This window comes from Odocoileus virginianus, chromosome 10, assembly GCF_023699985.2.
Source record: "Odocoileus virginianus isolate 20LAN1187 ecotype Illinois chromosome 10, Ovbor_1.2, whole genome shotgun sequence".
NCBI lineage: Eukaryota > Metazoa > Chordata > Mammalia > Artiodactyla > Cervidae > Odocoileus > Odocoileus virginianus.
This window is the reverse complement of record NC_069683.1, coordinates 46,543,897-46,561,216: the sequence shown is the minus strand read 5'-3', so window position 1 is coordinate 46,561,216 and position 17,320 is coordinate 46,543,897. Positions and strand designations below refer to the sequence as shown.

Here is a 17,320-nt window from a genome sequence, read left to right as displayed (position 1 = left end):
TAGAATCCCAGCAAATGGCAATTTGGCTGGAAGGGGAGGATGAGGTGGGGCCAGAAAGAGCACTTCATGTGTAGGAGCCTCTGTGTGTGTTCTCACTGATTCTGTATCATTGTGGACCTTTCCTGGAAGAAAACACACAAAGGTGAGCCTTGGAGGAGAAGTTGATCCGTGTCTACAAAGGAGCTTCTTAAAGGTAGGGGTCCAGAGAATCCTTCAACTGCCCTTCAAATCAGGGCAGAGTTGAAGGAAAGGAAAAGGGTTCTGACAAGCCTATAAGAGCAGCAGCCTGGTGCATTAGAGATAATACTGAATATGGAGTCAGGAGGCCTGGGTTTCAAGTCCTAGCTCTGCCACTGGTTACCTGTAGGTCCCGAGCATCAGGGTCCTCCCCTGTAAAAGTCTACTCTAGCTGGAAAGTCTATGACATTTATCATTTATGTGCCAACCAAGTTCATTTATAGCTGGAACATCATTATTTTTGAGTCAGAAAATGACTCTTCTGTGGCTGTTTTTGTGCTTGGTGATTCGGGTAATTTCATTTTTGTCTGCCAGTAATATTATAGTGTTGTTCCTTTTGAAAATTTCTAACCTCTTTTGAACTTGAGCTGGAAAGGGAAGGGGTTTTGCCCCTGCCTGGACAAAAGGATGATGGCAAATAGGGTGTCCCAGTCTGCCTTGGACTGAGGGGTTTCCCAGGACCAGGGACTTTCGGTCCCAGGCACAGTGGAGGCTGGGTTGCCATAGTGGTGAGAAAGATGAGGACTGGGAGGCAGCTTGGAGGAGGGGGCCTGCAAGAGCTCACCTCCTGTTCCCTTTCTACGTGGAGTTTCCCACAAAGCACCCCTGACCAACCAGTGTGGCAGTTTTCATTACCAGGCGTAACTAACTCCCTGTTGGGAGGCTGGTGGAGATACAGGGAGGAGAAGTGAGGGGCAGCCTTCAGACCAGTCATAAGCCCCACCTGAGATAACTATTGCCAGGAAAGAAGCTGAAATGCTTGACTAGCACTGATGCTGTGGGGATTTTCCCTTTTTCTTCAAAAAAACAGAAAAGACCCAGTGGAAAAAAAAAAGTGATGAGTTGTGAGACAGGCTTTGGGCCCTATGCAGCCCCAGGAGACAGCGCGCAGTTCATTTGTTTAAATTTGCAGCTGACGGCTGCCACCTCTCTATAGGCTCCAAGCGGAGAAGCTCTCAAAATCAGAGAGTGGCCAGTCTGCTGACATACGGCTACAACCATGAACTACCCCCTCACCCTGGACATGGACCTCATGAACTACAACCTGGAGGACCTGGTGAGTACAGACAGGTTGCCCAAGAATTCTAAATATCCTGGGCCTGGGGCCCAAGGGAAGATGGGATAGTCCCCTCTCACAGTGGATCGGCAGACTCTAGGCAGGCTCCCTGGCCCCTGCCTTTTAAGGTTTGATTTCTCATTCCATGGATGCAGCAGATAAATAGAGCTTATGGTTTACATAGACATCCTTTATTTAAAGGGAACTGGAAGGATGGGTTTAGGTCTTGCATCCTCCCTGGCATGTTCTGGGACCTAGAACAAGTCACTTTGCCTCTCAACTCTTCAATAGGATCTCCTCTTCTCATCCCTTAGGGCTGGAATAAGGGGTAGGTGGGAAAATATGTTGGAACTTTTCTTCATGTCCAGAGGTTGGCACTGCTAGCTGACCGATCAGTGTATATTTAGTCATCTCTTGCTATATTATTGTTTTTAGGGCATAACACTCTCTCTTGGGTAGAGAAGTTGAGAACCTGGTGTTGGCCCTTAAATAGCTTAAGAGCTAGCCAAGAAGTAAAAATGACTCACTGGAAGCTTGTAGACAAGGATTATGTGCTTAAACTGAGGAGATGGTTGGCAAAGGAGAGGACCCCAGTGGGCTGGGGCAGGTGGTACTGAGCTGGTATCAAGTGCATGGAAGAATCTTATGTTAATCCTAGAAATGTCTTAGAGTATGTTGTGGTCTCCCTTTGAAGACTGGGCTCTCTAGAGACTAGGTATTATTGGGTGGGCTGAAAAAAACAGTCCCCGGCATCACTCTCTCACACCCACCCACGCCTGTCCTGTGACACAGAGGAGCCCAGTTGGCTTGGTCATCACTGGGTCCGTGAGAGATGTATGTAGGGGACCACTCAACCAGAGACCGGAGGCGTATGTGTGAGGGCAGCAGAGAATGGTTTGCACGGATCTTTTGGAAACTTCCTTGTGGCCTTTGCTCCCTTTCCCCCGTGGCCAAGGACACTTCCAGGGGAAGAATTTCTCACTCAGTCTAGATTGGATCATGAAAGGTCCAAACCCTTTCTCCTCTACCCACCAGCTCTCCTGGCCCTAAACTCACCCTGAGATGATCCCTGACTCCCTCTCGCTCCCCTGACTGGAGTCTGTACTGTAAATCCATCAACTGTGTTCCCATACTTGCTTGGAAAGTTTTGCCTCTCACTTGCCTAGACCCCAAGACTTGGAAGTATACGTAGAACATGGGGAGGTGGGGGAAGGGCTAATTACCCAAAATCTGGCTTCTCAGATCCTATCCCCCAGATAAAAGCAGAGTCAGAACCATCAGTCTTATCAGACATGCTGCTTAATTTGCAGGACCCGATGCAACCTGAAATGTAGGTCTCCTATTAAGAGATCTGATGCAACCTAAACGTGTAGGGATCCTATTAAGAATTTCAAGACCGTGACAACAGAGCAGCAAGCCACGCATGGGGCTCGTCTAAGTGCTGGGTGCTGCGTGACTGTCCTGGTAGCACGCCCATAAAGCTGGCCCTGAGTCCAATCAGATTAAAACCCCCAGGCCTGACAAGGCAACATGCTCTCGCCCTGGCCCCCAGCCCTGGCCCCCGGCCTTCCCTGATTAGGTTACAGGGCATCTTCCTTTGCCCGCAGCTTCAGGCTGACCACGAGCCCTGACCCAGTTGGATATCACAGTAACCAACTCGAGGCCTGGCTGGTTCTGGCTTCTGAGAAACCTCAAGAGTTCCCCTAACAGCACGCCTCACTCCACTGCGTGACCTACTAGAGACAGGTGGTGGCAGGGGGCAGGGGGACAGTGGGGCACGTCCCACATACCAAAGAAAACCCGCAGGCCGGGGAGAGAAACTGGTGACTCACTTCATGTCATACCTCAATTGGGTGGTCTCGGGCCAGGGAACCCAGTGGGCCTGAACCACCCCATCCCCATCAGAGTCAGGCCAGGAGCCAGGAATCCCAGGACCGTCTGGGCCCTGGACTCATCTTTAGCCAGCTCCTAGTGCTTCATCCCACCCATGCTCACCTCCTATATATTCTCTCTCTAGGGCTGTTGTCTCCTCAGAAGCACAGACCCTCTCTCCACCCCCACCCCCTCACAGCAGGACCTTGAGCAGTTTCGACAGCCTCCCCCATAGCATCTCCCCACACAGGGTCCCTGGGATGTCAGGGTGGCAGAAGAGTCTTATATGCACCTGCCTCTCACCAAGTGTGTGCTGATTCATGCTATTCTCCTGGGGGTCTCAGCTCCCCATCTCCCTCTGGAGTTAGTCTGGCTTCTATTCTTTTTGTTTCCTGTTCCCCTCCTTCTCCTTGTCCAAATCAAGTATCAGTTCAGCTTCCCAGAACACTGAGTTCTAGACTCCAATGCTGGGTTCAGATCAGTGCAGGGACAGGGGGGCTCTTGGCCATAAACCAAGTGTTGGCCATCCTGTCTCCCCTCCCTCTTCTTGCATCTATTTTAAACATCTATCAACTGTTTAAAATGTCCATTTTCTTGAGATGGATTGCTAATTGCTGTGAATGGAAGATCCAAACGGAAGACATCTAGATAGCTAGGTGCCAGAAACAAGTAGCCAGGTCCCTGGAGTGGGCATGCCAGGGACCCATCCTGCTGGGAAGGCAGATCTAGGCAGACCAGGAAAAGCCTCTATCCACAGGAAGCTGGACCTGAAAGCATGGAGCCTCCTCTAGATAGAACTAGGACCTGAGGTACCTCCAGGGGCCGGTCATAAGCTGCATCTCCAGCCCCACCCTGCACACCAGTCATAGAGTAGGGGGAGCCTGGCCCAGCCCCAGGGCCTGGATTCCCCGACCCCTCCCCAGGGATGACCCCCACAAACTATGACTTCAGCGTGATCAGAGCATCACAGGATGCAAAGGCCGTTCACACGCACTGTCCCATTTCATCAAGGAGGTGTCAAGAAGAGGAACCAAAACCAGTTCAGGCTGTTTCTGGGGTTTACCTTGGGGGAGGGGAGGCTCACCCCCCTCCCAAACCAATCAGAAATTCCCAGAGGAACCCCAGTGGAAGGGGCCCCGCCTGGGGGTGAATGGCAGGGTCCAATAAGGGGGAGACCCAGGGCCAGCCTGGGGAGGGGTCGGTGTGGGAGCAAACCTGGACTCAGGCACACAGACCACAATCTCCATCAGGAATTCTCGCCTTCAGGGACGAAGCAGACTGTGGCTGGTCCACTCCTCTGGCAGATTGGCTGAAAAAGTGGCCCTGAACTCGCGCTGAAAATCAGGACATGAGAATGAGTCTTTTTTTGGGAATGATGGGACAAAATGTTTCCAAGGGATGTGATATCCTGTCCCTTGGACAGTGTGGCTCTGTCCCCAAAGTGTAAGTTGATTTGGGGTACCAAGGGGGACCCACTGAAGCCTAGAGACTCAGTGCAGAGGTAGGGGTAGCTTAAAGTCTCCACCCAGAACCACACCCAGAGTAGTGTCTTGTTCCTCATGGCCAAAACCCTCGGGTGGAGATGGAAGAGTAGCCTGGCAGGGCACTCTTGAAGGCTGGGGTTGAGGAAAGGGGCGAGGGGGGCGGTGAGACAAATGGCAAGCCAGAGTCTCAGATGGTCTTTAGGGAGTGTGGGCCCTCTAAAGGAAGAGCGGGTACAGACCTCCGCCCTTGCCCCTCAGCCCAGCCTCCTTCCTCCAGACCCCCCCACCCGATCCCTCAAGCCACTGAAAGTTAGAATAAGAGACGGCCTGGCTGGCCCCACTCACGGCTCCTGACTCTGGCTTGGGAATGTCCAGCCAGGGACATAAAAGGAGATGGAGCCTGTGTGTGCTCCCCATACCTCTTACAGTCAGTATGACTCAGGCCCTTGGAGCCCTGGGCTTGGGCCTGGACGAGCCAAGCCCTCAGCAGCCCTGCCCCCCTCCTGGGGGCTGAGAAGCAAAGTTAGGCTGAGCCATTCCGTCCCTGCAGGCCAGACAACCTGGAGAAGCAATGACTCCCAAGCAAATGAAGATAAGGCTGAGAACCAGCTCAGGGCAGAGAATGACAGCCCGAGACGTGGAGCGTCTGGGAGCTGTGAGCAGGGCGCATCTGAGAGCAGTGCCCAGCCTGCTTTCCAGGCAGGAATGCCTTCCACACACTTGGCCTCAAATATTCCTCTTCCTCCCAAGGGCCCCAACCCATTGTTGGATAGCTAGAACCTGTTAGAAGGTTCTTTCTCCTTTGACTGAAACACCCCTGATCCCAACCTCGAACCGTTCCTCCCGGTCTACCCTCTAGAACCTCACACAATAAGTCCATCCTACCCCTTCACCATGGGGGCTCTTTACAGTCCTTGAAGGAGCCAGCTCTCTTTGACTCAAGTTTTTTCTTCCATGGATGCCACAGCCAGCGACCTGGAAGCTTCCTCCCAGGGCGGGGATTTCCAGACCCCTTAACCAGTGGTCACCCTGGTCCAGCCCAAAGGAACTGGGTTGGTGGCAGTTGCCCACCTACAGGTTTCTGTTCACCTAGATAAGGTAACGGAGCCCTCCTGGCAGCCACATCAGTCTGTTGACTCATCTGAAGCTTGCTGTCAACAAACTCTCGGGTCTTTTTTCTCATAAACAGTTAAGTCAGGTCTTCCCTCATCTGCCCCTGAAGAGTTAAAGTTTGAAACCCCATCTCGGTTTCTACATTTTTCCTGATCAATTCCATCTGGTCAGTTTGGGCCTGTATTTCTGGGTTGTAGAGAGCTCTGCATCGTCTGAACACGTCCCCCAGCTGTGCCACCCAGGACAGGGCTGAGAGTGAGAGCAAAGAAAGGGTCCCGGGCAGACCCCTGGGGAGGGTCCGAGACACCCCCCCCCCCCCGCCCATGCCTGCCTGCTGACACAGGGACCGTCAGCAAATGTTTGTGAGCTTCACACAGGCCAGGGCAGGGCAGCAAGGTAGCCTCATTATTTAAAGAAGTCAGATGGGGCCTGGGGGCCTTAATTATCCAGGGGGAGGCCTGGGTCCCACAGGGGATCCAGAGGAAGGAAAGAAGGGCGGAGCAGGGGAGGAAGAGTAACATTTGCAATCCCAAGCAGTTTTTTAAAAAATTGGTATTGACTCATTTTTGAGTGCGCTGGGTCTTCATTGCTGCACGGGCTTTCTCTAGTTGCAGCGAGTGGGGGCTACTCTAGTTGAGGAGCGAGGACTTCTCGTTGCAGTGGCTTCTCTTGTTGCAGAGCATGGGCTCTACTGACTTGAGCTTCACTAGTTGCAGCTCGTGGGCCCAGTAGTTGTGGCCCACGGGCTTAACTGTCCTGCAGCCTGTGGGATCTTCCAGGACCAGAGATTGAATTCATGTCCCCTGCACTGGCAGGTGGATGCTTAACTACTGGACCACCAGGCAAGTCTGCAACCCCAAGCACTGCAATCCCACCCTCCCTTCTCCTGGCACCTCAATACCAGGACACAGAATGTTCTATCCCCATTCCTGCCCCTCCCCAGTGGTCATAGAAATTTTCTACCTAGATTCCTGGCTCTTTGCTCAGCTTCATCCCAGTTACTGTGTTTTCTTGCCTCCTTTGAGGCCTGGTCCCCAGCCTTTGTTAGGCTGCTATCCGCTGGGCACCTGCTCATGCTACATGCTGTCATGGCCCCACCTGGCTCATGTCTGAGGCTATACAGGGCACACACTGCTGTCAGAGGGTATGTGTGCCTGAGGGCGTGGGTTCCAGAAACTTGTCATAGCAAAGAATAAGGCCATATCACCCACAATGAACTCCCTCTGGGTGTGAGTCTTGGGGGGCCCCTCCATGCCCCATTCCCCATGACATTCAGGATTCCCGATTTCCGATTTCCCGCTGGGCCAGAGTCAGCCTTGTGCGATTACCTCTGTCCATGATTTGGGGAAGGGGAAGGGTGCCGGATCCCCTGGCTGTGGGAAATAGTTTAACACGTGCCACTCCCAGGCCCCAAAAACCATCTGTTTGACACCTCCTGCTGAGTGGTATCGCAGCCTCTCAGTACTCCTCAAACCAGCTTCCTCCATCTTCTCCTCTCTGCTTGAGCATTCTGAACAACCACCTCTCGGCAAGAAAGAAGAGACAGTCCCCCACTCCCCTAACTCCCTACTCCCATGTGTGTGTGCTAAGTCACTTCAGTTGTGTTCGACCCTGTGTGACCCCATGGGCTGAAGTCCACCAGGCTCCTCTGTCCATGGGATACTCCAGGCAAGAATACTGGAGTGGGTTTGCATGCCTTCCTCCAGGGGATCAAATCTGGGTCTCTTAACATCTCCTGCATTGGCAGGCAGATTCTTTACCACTAGCGCCACCTGGGAAGCCCTCCCTCAACCCCCTACCCCAGCCATCCTTCTCTAAACCTGGTTCAGGAAATGGGGGTTTTGGGGTCCAAGGGACACATCTCTCTGTGTTGACTTTAACCCATCAACCTAGCTGCTTTAGCCAGCAGGTCTTGAGTGGTCCTGGGCCAGGTAGGCTGGCTGTACTGGGTGGTGGGACCACCAGGCTCCCACCACGAGGTAGATGGAGTCCAGCCCAGTCCCACTGACTGCCAAACCCTGCACCTGTGCTTCTGTCTCCATTGCTTTGTTCTGCATGAAGACAGCTCATCTCACTGCTTTCTCCTTAACTCCTGCTGAATTCCAGGATGAATCAAAGGGTTTTATTCAATGACGATGTTGGAAATAGCTCCCAGTATGGATAGAGAACTCGATAGGCTTGAGGCTGTCAAGAATTTTGGAAGGAGGCAAGACCTGAAGAAGGGTAAGAAGGAGTGTCTGAGTCTCTGCTGGGGCACAGAGAGGAACTGCCTTGAAGTCCTGGAATATGAGGGTCTCTGGTCTTCTTTTGAAACTGCTCTCTGAAGCCCATCTGGCATGTGCAGAACACATTGCCTTGTAAGGGGGACACAGAAGGCCTGCCTCCAGGAGCTCGCCCTGTACCGAGGCCATGAACATCCCAGCCCTGAGTGATATAATAAAGGCACTTGTGACGGAAGAAGAGAGAATGTACTGGGAGGGCCCAAAAGTTTGTTCAGCTTTTTCCGTAAGACAGTACAGAAAAACCTGAACAAACTTTTAGGCCAACCCAATAATTCCAACCAGAAGAGTTAGGAAGGACATAGGAAGGTGGGATTGAGTGGGGCCTTGACAGAGCATAGAATCAGGTAAGCTTTTGGAAGAAAGGACTCCTCAGCACAAGGAAGAATTTTAGAGAGAGGACTATATTGGAGTGATGGGGGCAGACAGTCAGGAGAGGACTCTGAAGGAGAGGAATAAAGCTATGAAGAGAAAGAGATGAAGTTTGAAAGGTCAGGGAAATATACATTTGCAACTATGTAAAGGTCCTGTAGGGGAGTTTAGACCTCACCCTAATTCCCATGTGCTACTAGCAGTAAAGAACCCACCTGCCAATGCAGAAGACACGAGACGTGGGTTCGATGTGGCTTCTTCTTCCTGGGTCGAGAAGATCCCTTGGAGCAGGGCATGGCAGTCCACTCCAGTATTCTTGCCTGGAGAATCCAAGGGACAGAGAAGCCTGGTGGGCTACCATCCAGAGGGTCACAAAGAGTCAGACACGACTAAATTGACTTGGCACACTGGTACTGCAAGTTTATGGCTTTTGAATGAAAGCAGAAGCATATTCTAAAACAAAATCTAGTATGTGAAACACTGCATGTGACAAGGGTGTCCTGGTTTCAAGGAGGCTCTCTCCTTGCCCTCTACCCCATCCCTGGTAAAACCTGCAGAGAAAGTCATGGACTCGTCCTCTATGGGATGCCCTCCAATTAGTTCTGAAGTTGAGGGATGTAAGGTACACATCTCTCCCTAAGAAAACATACAGATAAACCTCATCTGGTTTTGAGCACTGCATTGTAGTCTGCTGTGTGTATGCACACATATTGGTGTCTTCCAACCTTCTATTGATGAACTTGATCCCAAACATGACTTTTTCTTATAATTGGCTTTGCTATTAAATAAGACTAACACATTTTAAATCAACTATACTCCAATAATTTTTTTTAAGTATGAAAATGGGGGGAAAAAAGATAAGAAAATCACTGCTTAGAGGTACCAGGGAACAGTAAAAGATTTTAAGCAGGACACTGATGTGATGAGGTTCGTGGGTTGGAAAATCCATCCATCCTGCCCTCTGTGTAAGAGCTGGACAAGAGTGGAGAAGTTGGTGGGAATGGGACTGTGGGGAGATTCAGACCTGAGCATGAGCGTGAAGAAGGGCTAGGGCTTTGGTAGAGGATGCTGAGATCGGGGCAAGCCTATGGCTCTGCCACTAAACTTATGTATACCCCCAACCCCTTCTTCCAGAACCACCTGCCCCAGGAACCAGAAGGAAAGACCCAGGCTGGAGAATGGGTCTTCCCAACCATTGAGAGCAAGTGGATGACCCCCAGCTGGGGTCCTGGTTAGCAGTGCAGCCACCCCCGCTTGTGGGGAGACCCTCACTCTCCAGGGAGGAGGGCACCCAGAGCCTGGGTGCCAAGTCCCTGCTCCTCTCTCCCAGGGGTTCATCATTTCTAGAAGTGTCTTTTTGAGCCCACATAAGTTGGTTATGAGTGGTTTTGAAATGCCGTGGAGGGGGGTCTGTTTAGGGGAGGGGTGGGAAGAACAGAGCTGGGAAGTGAGGAGGAGCAGGTGCAGGGGGACAGCTGTGAGTGAAAGGTATGAAAACAGGCACCCTGCCTTCCTTTGCGGTTTGCTCGGTAAACAACCTGAGTGCTGGCAGAGGGGGGGAGGTGGGGGGAGGAGTGAGCTTCCGGAAACAGAGTGGGCACATGCCCTTCACTTGGAGCCCTCCCCAGCCCCCCCAGCACCCCCCTGCTGCAGGTATCCACCCCCACACCCCACCACCACCCTCGTGCCTCCCTTACTTCCTCCTATCGCTCTCCTCTGCCTCTGGGCTCTCTGCTTTTGAAGTGAGAAGGGCGCAGAGCAAGGAGTGTGCAGGTGACAGGGAGTAGCAGGCAGGGCAGCCCAGGCAGTGCCGTGTATTGGTGGAAGTTACATCAACATGGGTTCAAGCAGACCTGTTCTCTAGCAAAACATCGGTGAAACAGAGATATTACACACCTGAGCTTGTTGTGCACTTTAAACAAAACAAGAGGCTCTCACAACAATTTCGGTTATAAGGAAGGCACTCAGGAAGAAGCGGACAAAATGAGAGGAAGCCAACAGCCCATATCCGCATCCACCCCTTCAGCAGGACCCTGGGCTTTAGTAGGGCTTCCCAGGTGGCTCAGTGGTAAAGGACCCACCTGCCAATGCAGGAGCCACAGGAGATGCAGGTTCCATCCCTGGGTCAGGAAGATCCCCTGGAGAAGGAAACGGCAACCCACTCCAGCATTCTTGCCTGGGAAATCCCATGGACAGAGGAGCCTGATGGGCTACAGTCCATGGGGTCACAAAGAGTCAGATGCAACTGAGCAACTGGGTGCACACACACACGCAGGCTTTAGTGCCCCCTGTCCCGTCCAGAATTGGAACTCCTTATCCCAACCAGATTCATTCCCCAAATGGAAGTCCTGATCCCAGCCCCCTGAGCCTGCAGCCTTCCACACCTGAGGACTCAGAGATGAGAAATGACACTCAGGTGTACACCCTCCAGAGTTCATGTTCCCATGCCACATTGCCTCCTTTAGTCTTCGTCACTACCCAGTGAGGGATGTTTACAGACAAAAACTGAAGTTGGAAAAAGCAAAGTGATTTGTTGGAGGAACACGAAGGGAAACTGGGATTTGATTTGTGGGCAGCCTGGGGGTGCAAGGACAAAAGCAGTTAGCTTGCAGGGTTGTGGGGGAAGGGAACAGGATACCTTTACCAGAGAGTCAGGATCCCTTTCTGAGAGGAAAGACTGGTTCTCAGTTTCTGCTCTCCTGTCTCCTGTCCTTGGAGTACAAGGAATTAGGGAGCTACAATGACAGTACGGAGACCCCCATAAAGGAAAACCACGTCTGCCTCACCGTCGAGGGGCCCCTGCTGACCTCCTTCAAGGCCGTGTTCATGCCCGTGGCCTATGGCCTCATCTTCCTCCTCGGTATGATGGGCAACATTCTGGTCCTGGTGATCCTGGAGCGTCACCGGCAGACGCGCAGCTCTACGGAGACCTTCTTGTTCCACCTGGCGGTGGCTGACCTCCTCCTGGTCTTCATCCTGCCCTTCGCTGTGGCCGAGAGCTCCGTGGGCTGGGTCCTGGGCACCTTCCTCTGCAAAACCGTGATTTCTCTGCACAAGATCAACTTCTATTGCAGCAGCCTGCTCTTGGCCTGCATTGCCGTGGACCGCTACCTGGCCATCGTCCACGCCGTCCACGCCTACCGCCACCGCCGCCTCCTCTCCATCCATATCACCTGTGCGACCATCTGGCTGGCGGGCTTCTTCTTCGCCTTGCCGGAGATCCTCTTCGCCAAGGTCAGTGAACCCCATTACAATGACTCCCTGCCGCACTGCACCTTCTCCCAGGAGAACCAAGCAGAAACCAACGCCTGGTTCACCTCTCGCTTTCTCTACCACATCGGAGGATTCCTGCTGCCGATGCTGGTGATGGCCTGGTGCTACGTCGGGGTGGTGCACAGGCTGTGCCAGGCCCAGCGGCGCCCTCAGCGGCAGAAGGCGGTCAGAGTGGCCATTCTGGTGACAAGTGTCTTCTTTCTCTGCTGGTCACCCTACCAAATCGTTATCTTCCTCGACACCCTAGCAAGGCTGAAGATGCTCGGCAGCAGCTGTGAGCTGGACAGCTATCTCTCCATGGCCATCACCATGAGCGAGTTTCTGGGCCTGGCCCACTGCTGCCTCAACCCCATGCTCTACACCTTTGCCGGCGTGAAGTTCCGCAGTGACCTGTCACGGCTCCTGACCAAGCTGGGCTGCACCGGCCCTGCCTCCCTTTGCCAGTTCTTCCCCAGCTGGCGCAAGAGCAGCCTCTCAGAGTCAGAGAACGCCACCTCCCTCACCACCTTCTAGGTCCCAGCCCCCTCCCCTTTGTTTTTGCTTTCCTTGGGGCAGGCAGAGATGCTGGGATCACAGGAGCTGGGATCCGAAGAGCTCGCCTTGGCCAGTATCCTCATATGGGGCAGCTGGAGGAAACAACCCCTCTTTCCAGGACATCCTTGCAGGCTCTTCTCCCAGCCCCACATCTAAGCTGGGGTCCAGGGAGGGGACAGCGTCCCAAAGGCAGAGCCAAGGATACCTGTGCCCTTGGGCTGAGAGGACCACACTTGCCTGCGCTCATCCTATCCATCCAGAGCTCAAGGAGCAACTTTTACTTCTGCCCCTGCCAATAGGGAAAGTCATTCCCCTTCCAGAATATAGTCTGTCATCTTATGGACCACATACCTCCACAACCACTCCTATCTCCTCACCTCACCTGCCAAAAGAAGCTAGAAGCTGAGCACCAGGGGGTGGATGGAGGTTAGAGCCAGAGGTCAGTTGGCAACAGAGCGTGTGTGGCCTTGACATGTCTCGGTGACTAAGAAGCCCAGACATTCTTTCAGGTCCCCAGCCCTGCGGTGTTCTGACCAGGCGGAAAGCTCAGGCTGACCCGGTCCACGTGGCTGCCTGGCTCTGTTCAACATGGCGCTGTGCCAGCCCCACGTCACTGGGCCCTGGGAGGTCTACAGACTAAGGGCAGACTCCAGGCACCCTCGGAGACCAGCCAGTGTCCTAGAGAAGATGTAAGGACAGCTGAGAGGAGCCCAACCAAGGAAAGGAAAAGACTCTCCTTCCCCAGCTCCAAGGAGGCCCAAGTATTCACCAAAGCCAGCTGTCTTCTCTGCCCAGGGCAGAGAGCTCCCAGTGTGGTCCAAGGTCCTGGTGGATCTGGGAGCTGATGGGGAAGGAGAGAGATGTGTTCCCTCCACCCCTCTCCCCACAAACTATGTTGCCAGGGTAACCCCTGGAGCCGCAGAGAGAATCTGACCACAGCAGAGGGGGCACTTAGCCAAGAGTCAGTGGAGAGAGAGAACTCCTGAGGAGACAGACAGACCTAAAGGGTCCCTGGGGGTCATCTCACCCAGCCCCCTGCCTGCAGGCTGGGCCATCTCCCTGGGCCTCAGTGAGAGCTGAGGAGCACCCCCTTGGGCTGGGCAGTGTGACAAGCAGGCCTGGGCAGCGAAGTCCCCAGGCTCCAGGAAGCTGAGCCCTGCCCTGAGAGGGTACTACTCAAATGGAACCGGAGGAAGCAGCTCCGCACCTCTCCTGCCCCTGCCCCCTGCCTGCCACCCAGGGAGGGCTCTCCTGCCTCCTCCCCGGCCTCTGGCCTGACCAGATGGGATATCAAGGACTCCTGCACTTGCCGAGGGCACACGTTGGTTGCTCAGGCCCACTCAAGCCCGTCAGTGGAGGTCCCTAAGAAGCCTCTCTGCAGGGAAGATTAGATCTATAACCCAAGGGACTCTTGTCTTCACCGTGGAACACTGGAGAACCCTGGGGTCCCCTGTTCCTCCCAGCCTCCAGTAGTAAGCTGGGCAGTGGAGGAGCCAGACATGAAAGAAGAAAGCAAGAAACTAGATGTTTAATTTTGTCTTTTTAATAAAAAGGCACCTATAAAACAGGTCAATACAGTACAGGCAGCACAGAGAGCCCCGGAACAAGCCTAAAAATTGTCTCAAAATAAAAACGAAGAAGATGTCTTCACATATTGTATTTATATATTTATATTTATATATATATATTTATATAATGGTACAAAATGGCTGGGGGTGTGGCCACGGATGGAGGGAAGCTGGCCTGTGGAGTTCACCTTGGGAAGCTAGCCTGGTGGCAGAGGTGGGAGGAGAGGGACAGGGGGAGGGCATCAGGCCCTTTTCAGTCTGACCCGTCTCTCCTCTGGGCAGGAAACACTTAAAAGAGTCGGCTTGGGGAGTCTTGGGTCGGGGTGGGAGACTCAGGGGCACGGGGCCCAGGTTGGACACAGGGCGGGAACGCGTCTGGAGGGGCGGAGGGCAGGTGGCCCCTGAACCCAGAGCCCCAGGCCCTGGCCCCCTGGAGAGGGGCTGGGGGAGGCAGGAGCCCACAGCCAGCCCTGGAGGAAGCGCGTGACCTGGCCGACGGGGGACTGAGGACAGCACCAGACTGGGAGAAGCGAGGACAAATTCCCTTTGTATCACAGCTGCCAAAGGGAGACCAGGCCCCCTCAGGTCAGGAAGGCCAGGGACGGGCCATGGCAGAAGACACCTAGCCGAGAAACGGCCCTGGGTCCTGGAGGCGGGCACGGAAGGCCTCAGCCAGGGAACTGCCCCGCCACCTCACAAGGCAGGGAAGGAAGTGAGAAAAGGAGAAGTGTTTTACTCCTGGGGCCAAGCGGGGCGGGGGCAAAACACCCAACCGTGTATGGCTTCAGCTCTGACCAGAGGAGGGGGGAGCTCTTCTGGGAAAGGGCCGGGGGCTGACTGGAAGGCAGTGGCTGCGCCTGGGTGGGCAGGGAGCCCCGAGCTCTGGGCAGAGGGACTGTGCCAGTGAACTGGGAGGCAGAGACGCGGAGGACGCGGCCCTGCTCCGCGCCGAACACTTTCTCTATTCTGTCCTCAGCAGGTGGAGACAGACAGACTGACTGAGCCTAACCCTTTTCCTTCCTCCTTTGGTGACAGGAAGTAGGTGGCAGCCTGGGGAAAGAGCCAGGGCCCTGGGGGCTACCTGGCCCGGAGCCGCTGCAGCAGAGGATGCTTGCGGCCCCCAGGCTACTCCTCCAAGGCTCCACGCCCAGGGTGGGGGGCCGCCTGCTCAGCCTCTGCCTCGTCCTTTCCTTCAGCCCAGACTGGGGACCAAGGACTTCAAGTTCTGGCTTAAGATGTAGCAGCAGGGGACACCAGACATCCACAGCTGGGAAGCCAGGGCCCCCGTGTCACCTGTGTGGGGCAAACACGCATGCACCTGCACACGCTCTCCTGAATCACTCAGCAGCAGACAGGCTGCCGCCCTGGGAGGTCTCAGCCCTGCTGGGGCCCACCAGGTGGAAGCCTAAGGTGGTCTGACCTCAGTTCAGGTGTGGGGATAGTAGCTATGTCATTTCACCGCTGGAAGAGGGCTCGGGAATGGTATCCTTTCTGGACCCAGAGACACTGCCCTGCAGAGGGTAGGTATGTCGGACTGCATGTCCCTGGGTCCAGGGGAAATGGAAAGGGCAATCATTTGAAGGGGCAGTGGGTGGGCACGGGGAGGGTTTCCTTTATCCTTTTTTTTTTTTTCTGAGTGACTTCTATCAAAACACAGAAATACAGCACACGCACAAACCGGCACAAAAGCGCAGCGCTCTATTTACAGCTACAGCTGGCGCCTGCCCACCTGGCCAGCCGCCTGCAGGTTGGGGTGGGAGAGGGGGTCAGCCACAGCAGGAAGAGGAACCGAGGCAGGAGAAGACAGAAGGGAAAAAATGGGGCGGAGGGGGGCAGAGAAACCAAGAGGAGGGAAGTGAAGCTCCAAGAGGAGAGAGCAGTGGGATGGGGAGAGAGAAGACGGGGAGACTTCTCTCCTTCCAATCTGGCCAAGGATTCGATACAGGGATACAGGATACAGGACTCAGACAGCAAAGCTGAAGAGGGTGGGTGCAGAGAAACAGGAAAGGCTCCATAGGACTTGGGAGGAGAAGGGGAGCGGCGGTCCTGGCGGCCAAAATGGAACCAATCCCACCCCCAGATCCCCCACCCCACTCTGCCACTTCTCGTAAGCTGCCAGCACATCTGGTTTCCACAAATGCCGCTCCCTACACAAGCCCCCTCCTCCCCACCCCTTGACCCAGGCCATCCCAACACTGGAGGGGAAGAAACTTTTTTTCAGGTTATCATATTTGCAACATGGCCCCAGCTCCAGCCCCTCGCCGAACCCGCTAGAAGGGCAGGTTGGCCATGCCGCCTGGGGCCGGGAGGTAGCCCATCTGGTTGTCCAGAGACACACTGCGCTGCCGCAGGGGGTGGGACACCATGAGGTTCTGCTGGGGCGGGGGGCCCAGGAGGGAGCCTTGCGGGGAAAGCATGTGGGGGGGCTGGCTGTAGACCTCACCCCCCACGCCCCGCTGCTTCATCAGCATGAAATTCTGCTGGGTCATGAGGCCCTGCGGGGGGGACATGACCCCCTGGTGCAGGCCGTGGGGCACCATGCCCTGCTGCGGGGGCACACCTGTCCTGCCCAGCAAGGACATCTGTCCGGGGTGGCACATGGACATGTTGAGCCCCCGCTGGACACCCTGCTGGCCCGGGAGGTTGGGGGGCCGGGAGGGGGTCTGCTCCGCCATCATGTTCTGCAGGTTCATGAGATGCAGATTGGGGGGCTGGGCCTTGGGGGGGTGGCTCTCGCTCTTGGGGAAGTACTGGAGGGTGCTGCTTGGCTTCTCCGAGGGGATGATCCTGGACAAGTCGAACTCGGGGATCCCCGTCGGGGTGGGCCGGATCACCTCGCTCAGCTCGGGGTCATTCAGCACTGATGCCACCCCGGGGAGCACGCCCGGGGGGTATGCGTCGCCCATGCGGCCGGCCATGCTTTTGCCCATCAGGTGCTGCTGCGGGGGCATGGGGCCTGGCGGCTGGCTGGGCAGGTCCTCTGGGGGCAGGGCCATGCCTGAGGGGTAGTGCTGCTGCAGGCCAGGGCCCCCACCCCCGCCCCCACTGGGGGCCATGGCACCGTGGGGCTGCTGCAGCCGAGGGGGAAAGGGCATCATCTGGGAGGAGCTGGGCACTGGCCCGCAGGGGGCACTCAAGGCGTCCGGGGCCCCTGGAGCCATCATCATCGAGTTCTGAGGGGGCCCTCCTGTCCCCTGTGCGTTGGGGTGCAGTGGAATGTTGGAGCCCAGAGGGGTGGGGGAGGGCAGCATGGCAGGTGGGGGCTCATGGGACAGGGGCTGCTGGCCTGGCAGGTTCATGCCCATGGGGCTCTGGGCAGCAGCTGAGTTCAGGTGCATCTGGTTGGGCTGGTTATTGCTGATCCCTGCGGGGAAAGAGAAACGGGGGTCAGGAACTGTGTGCACCCAGCTGGGGCAGATTACAGAACTCAGTCCTTTCTCCATGCCCCAGCCAGGCTGGTGCCAGGGATGTCGGCTTTCACCACTGGCCTGCCCTAGCTGCAAGAGCAGGGACTCGAGGCATTTAGGTGAG

The 17,320-nt window shown here is 55.2% G+C and overlaps 2 protein-coding genes across 6 annotated transcripts in view; one reads left to right on the top strand and one right to left on the bottom strand.

Moving 5' to 3' along the window:
- Nucleotides 1–962: 962 nt before the first annotated feature.
- Nucleotides 963–13,873, top strand: CXCR5 (C-X-C motif chemokine receptor 5). The gene is made up of 2 exons (XM_020872016.2): nucleotides 963–1,294; nucleotides 11,133–13,873. Exons 1-2 carry the CDS (start codon nucleotides 1,238–1,240, stop codon nucleotides 12,198–12,200), a joined length of 1,125 nt encoding a protein of 374 aa, XP_020727675.1. The 5' UTR covers nucleotides 963–1,237; the 3' UTR covers nucleotides 12,201–13,873.
- BCL9L (BCL9 like) overlaps nucleotides 13,749–17,320 on the bottom strand; it is a 28,545-nt gene continuing 24,973 nt past the window's right edge. For all 5 annotated transcript variants that reach the window (XM_070473492.1, XM_020871973.2, XM_020871971.2 and 2 more), the window contains one exon: nucleotides 13,749–17,153. In XM_070473492.1, the coding sequence (XP_070329593.1) occupies nucleotides 16,060–17,153 (1,094 nt within the window). In that variant the 3' untranslated portion in view covers nucleotides 13,749–16,059. The remainder of the gene's footprint in view (nucleotides 17,154–17,320) is intronic.

Bases quoted from the DNA above. Each gene is read 5' to 3' on its own strand.
- CXCR5 (XM_020872016.2), top strand. From the start codon at position 1,238: ATGAACTACCCCCTCACCCTGGACATGGACCTCATGAACTACAACCTG. The intron at 1,295-11,132 runs GTGAGTACAGAC...CTGTCCTTGGAG, and splicing joins ACTACAACCTGGAGGACCTG to TACAAGGAATTAGGGAGCTA.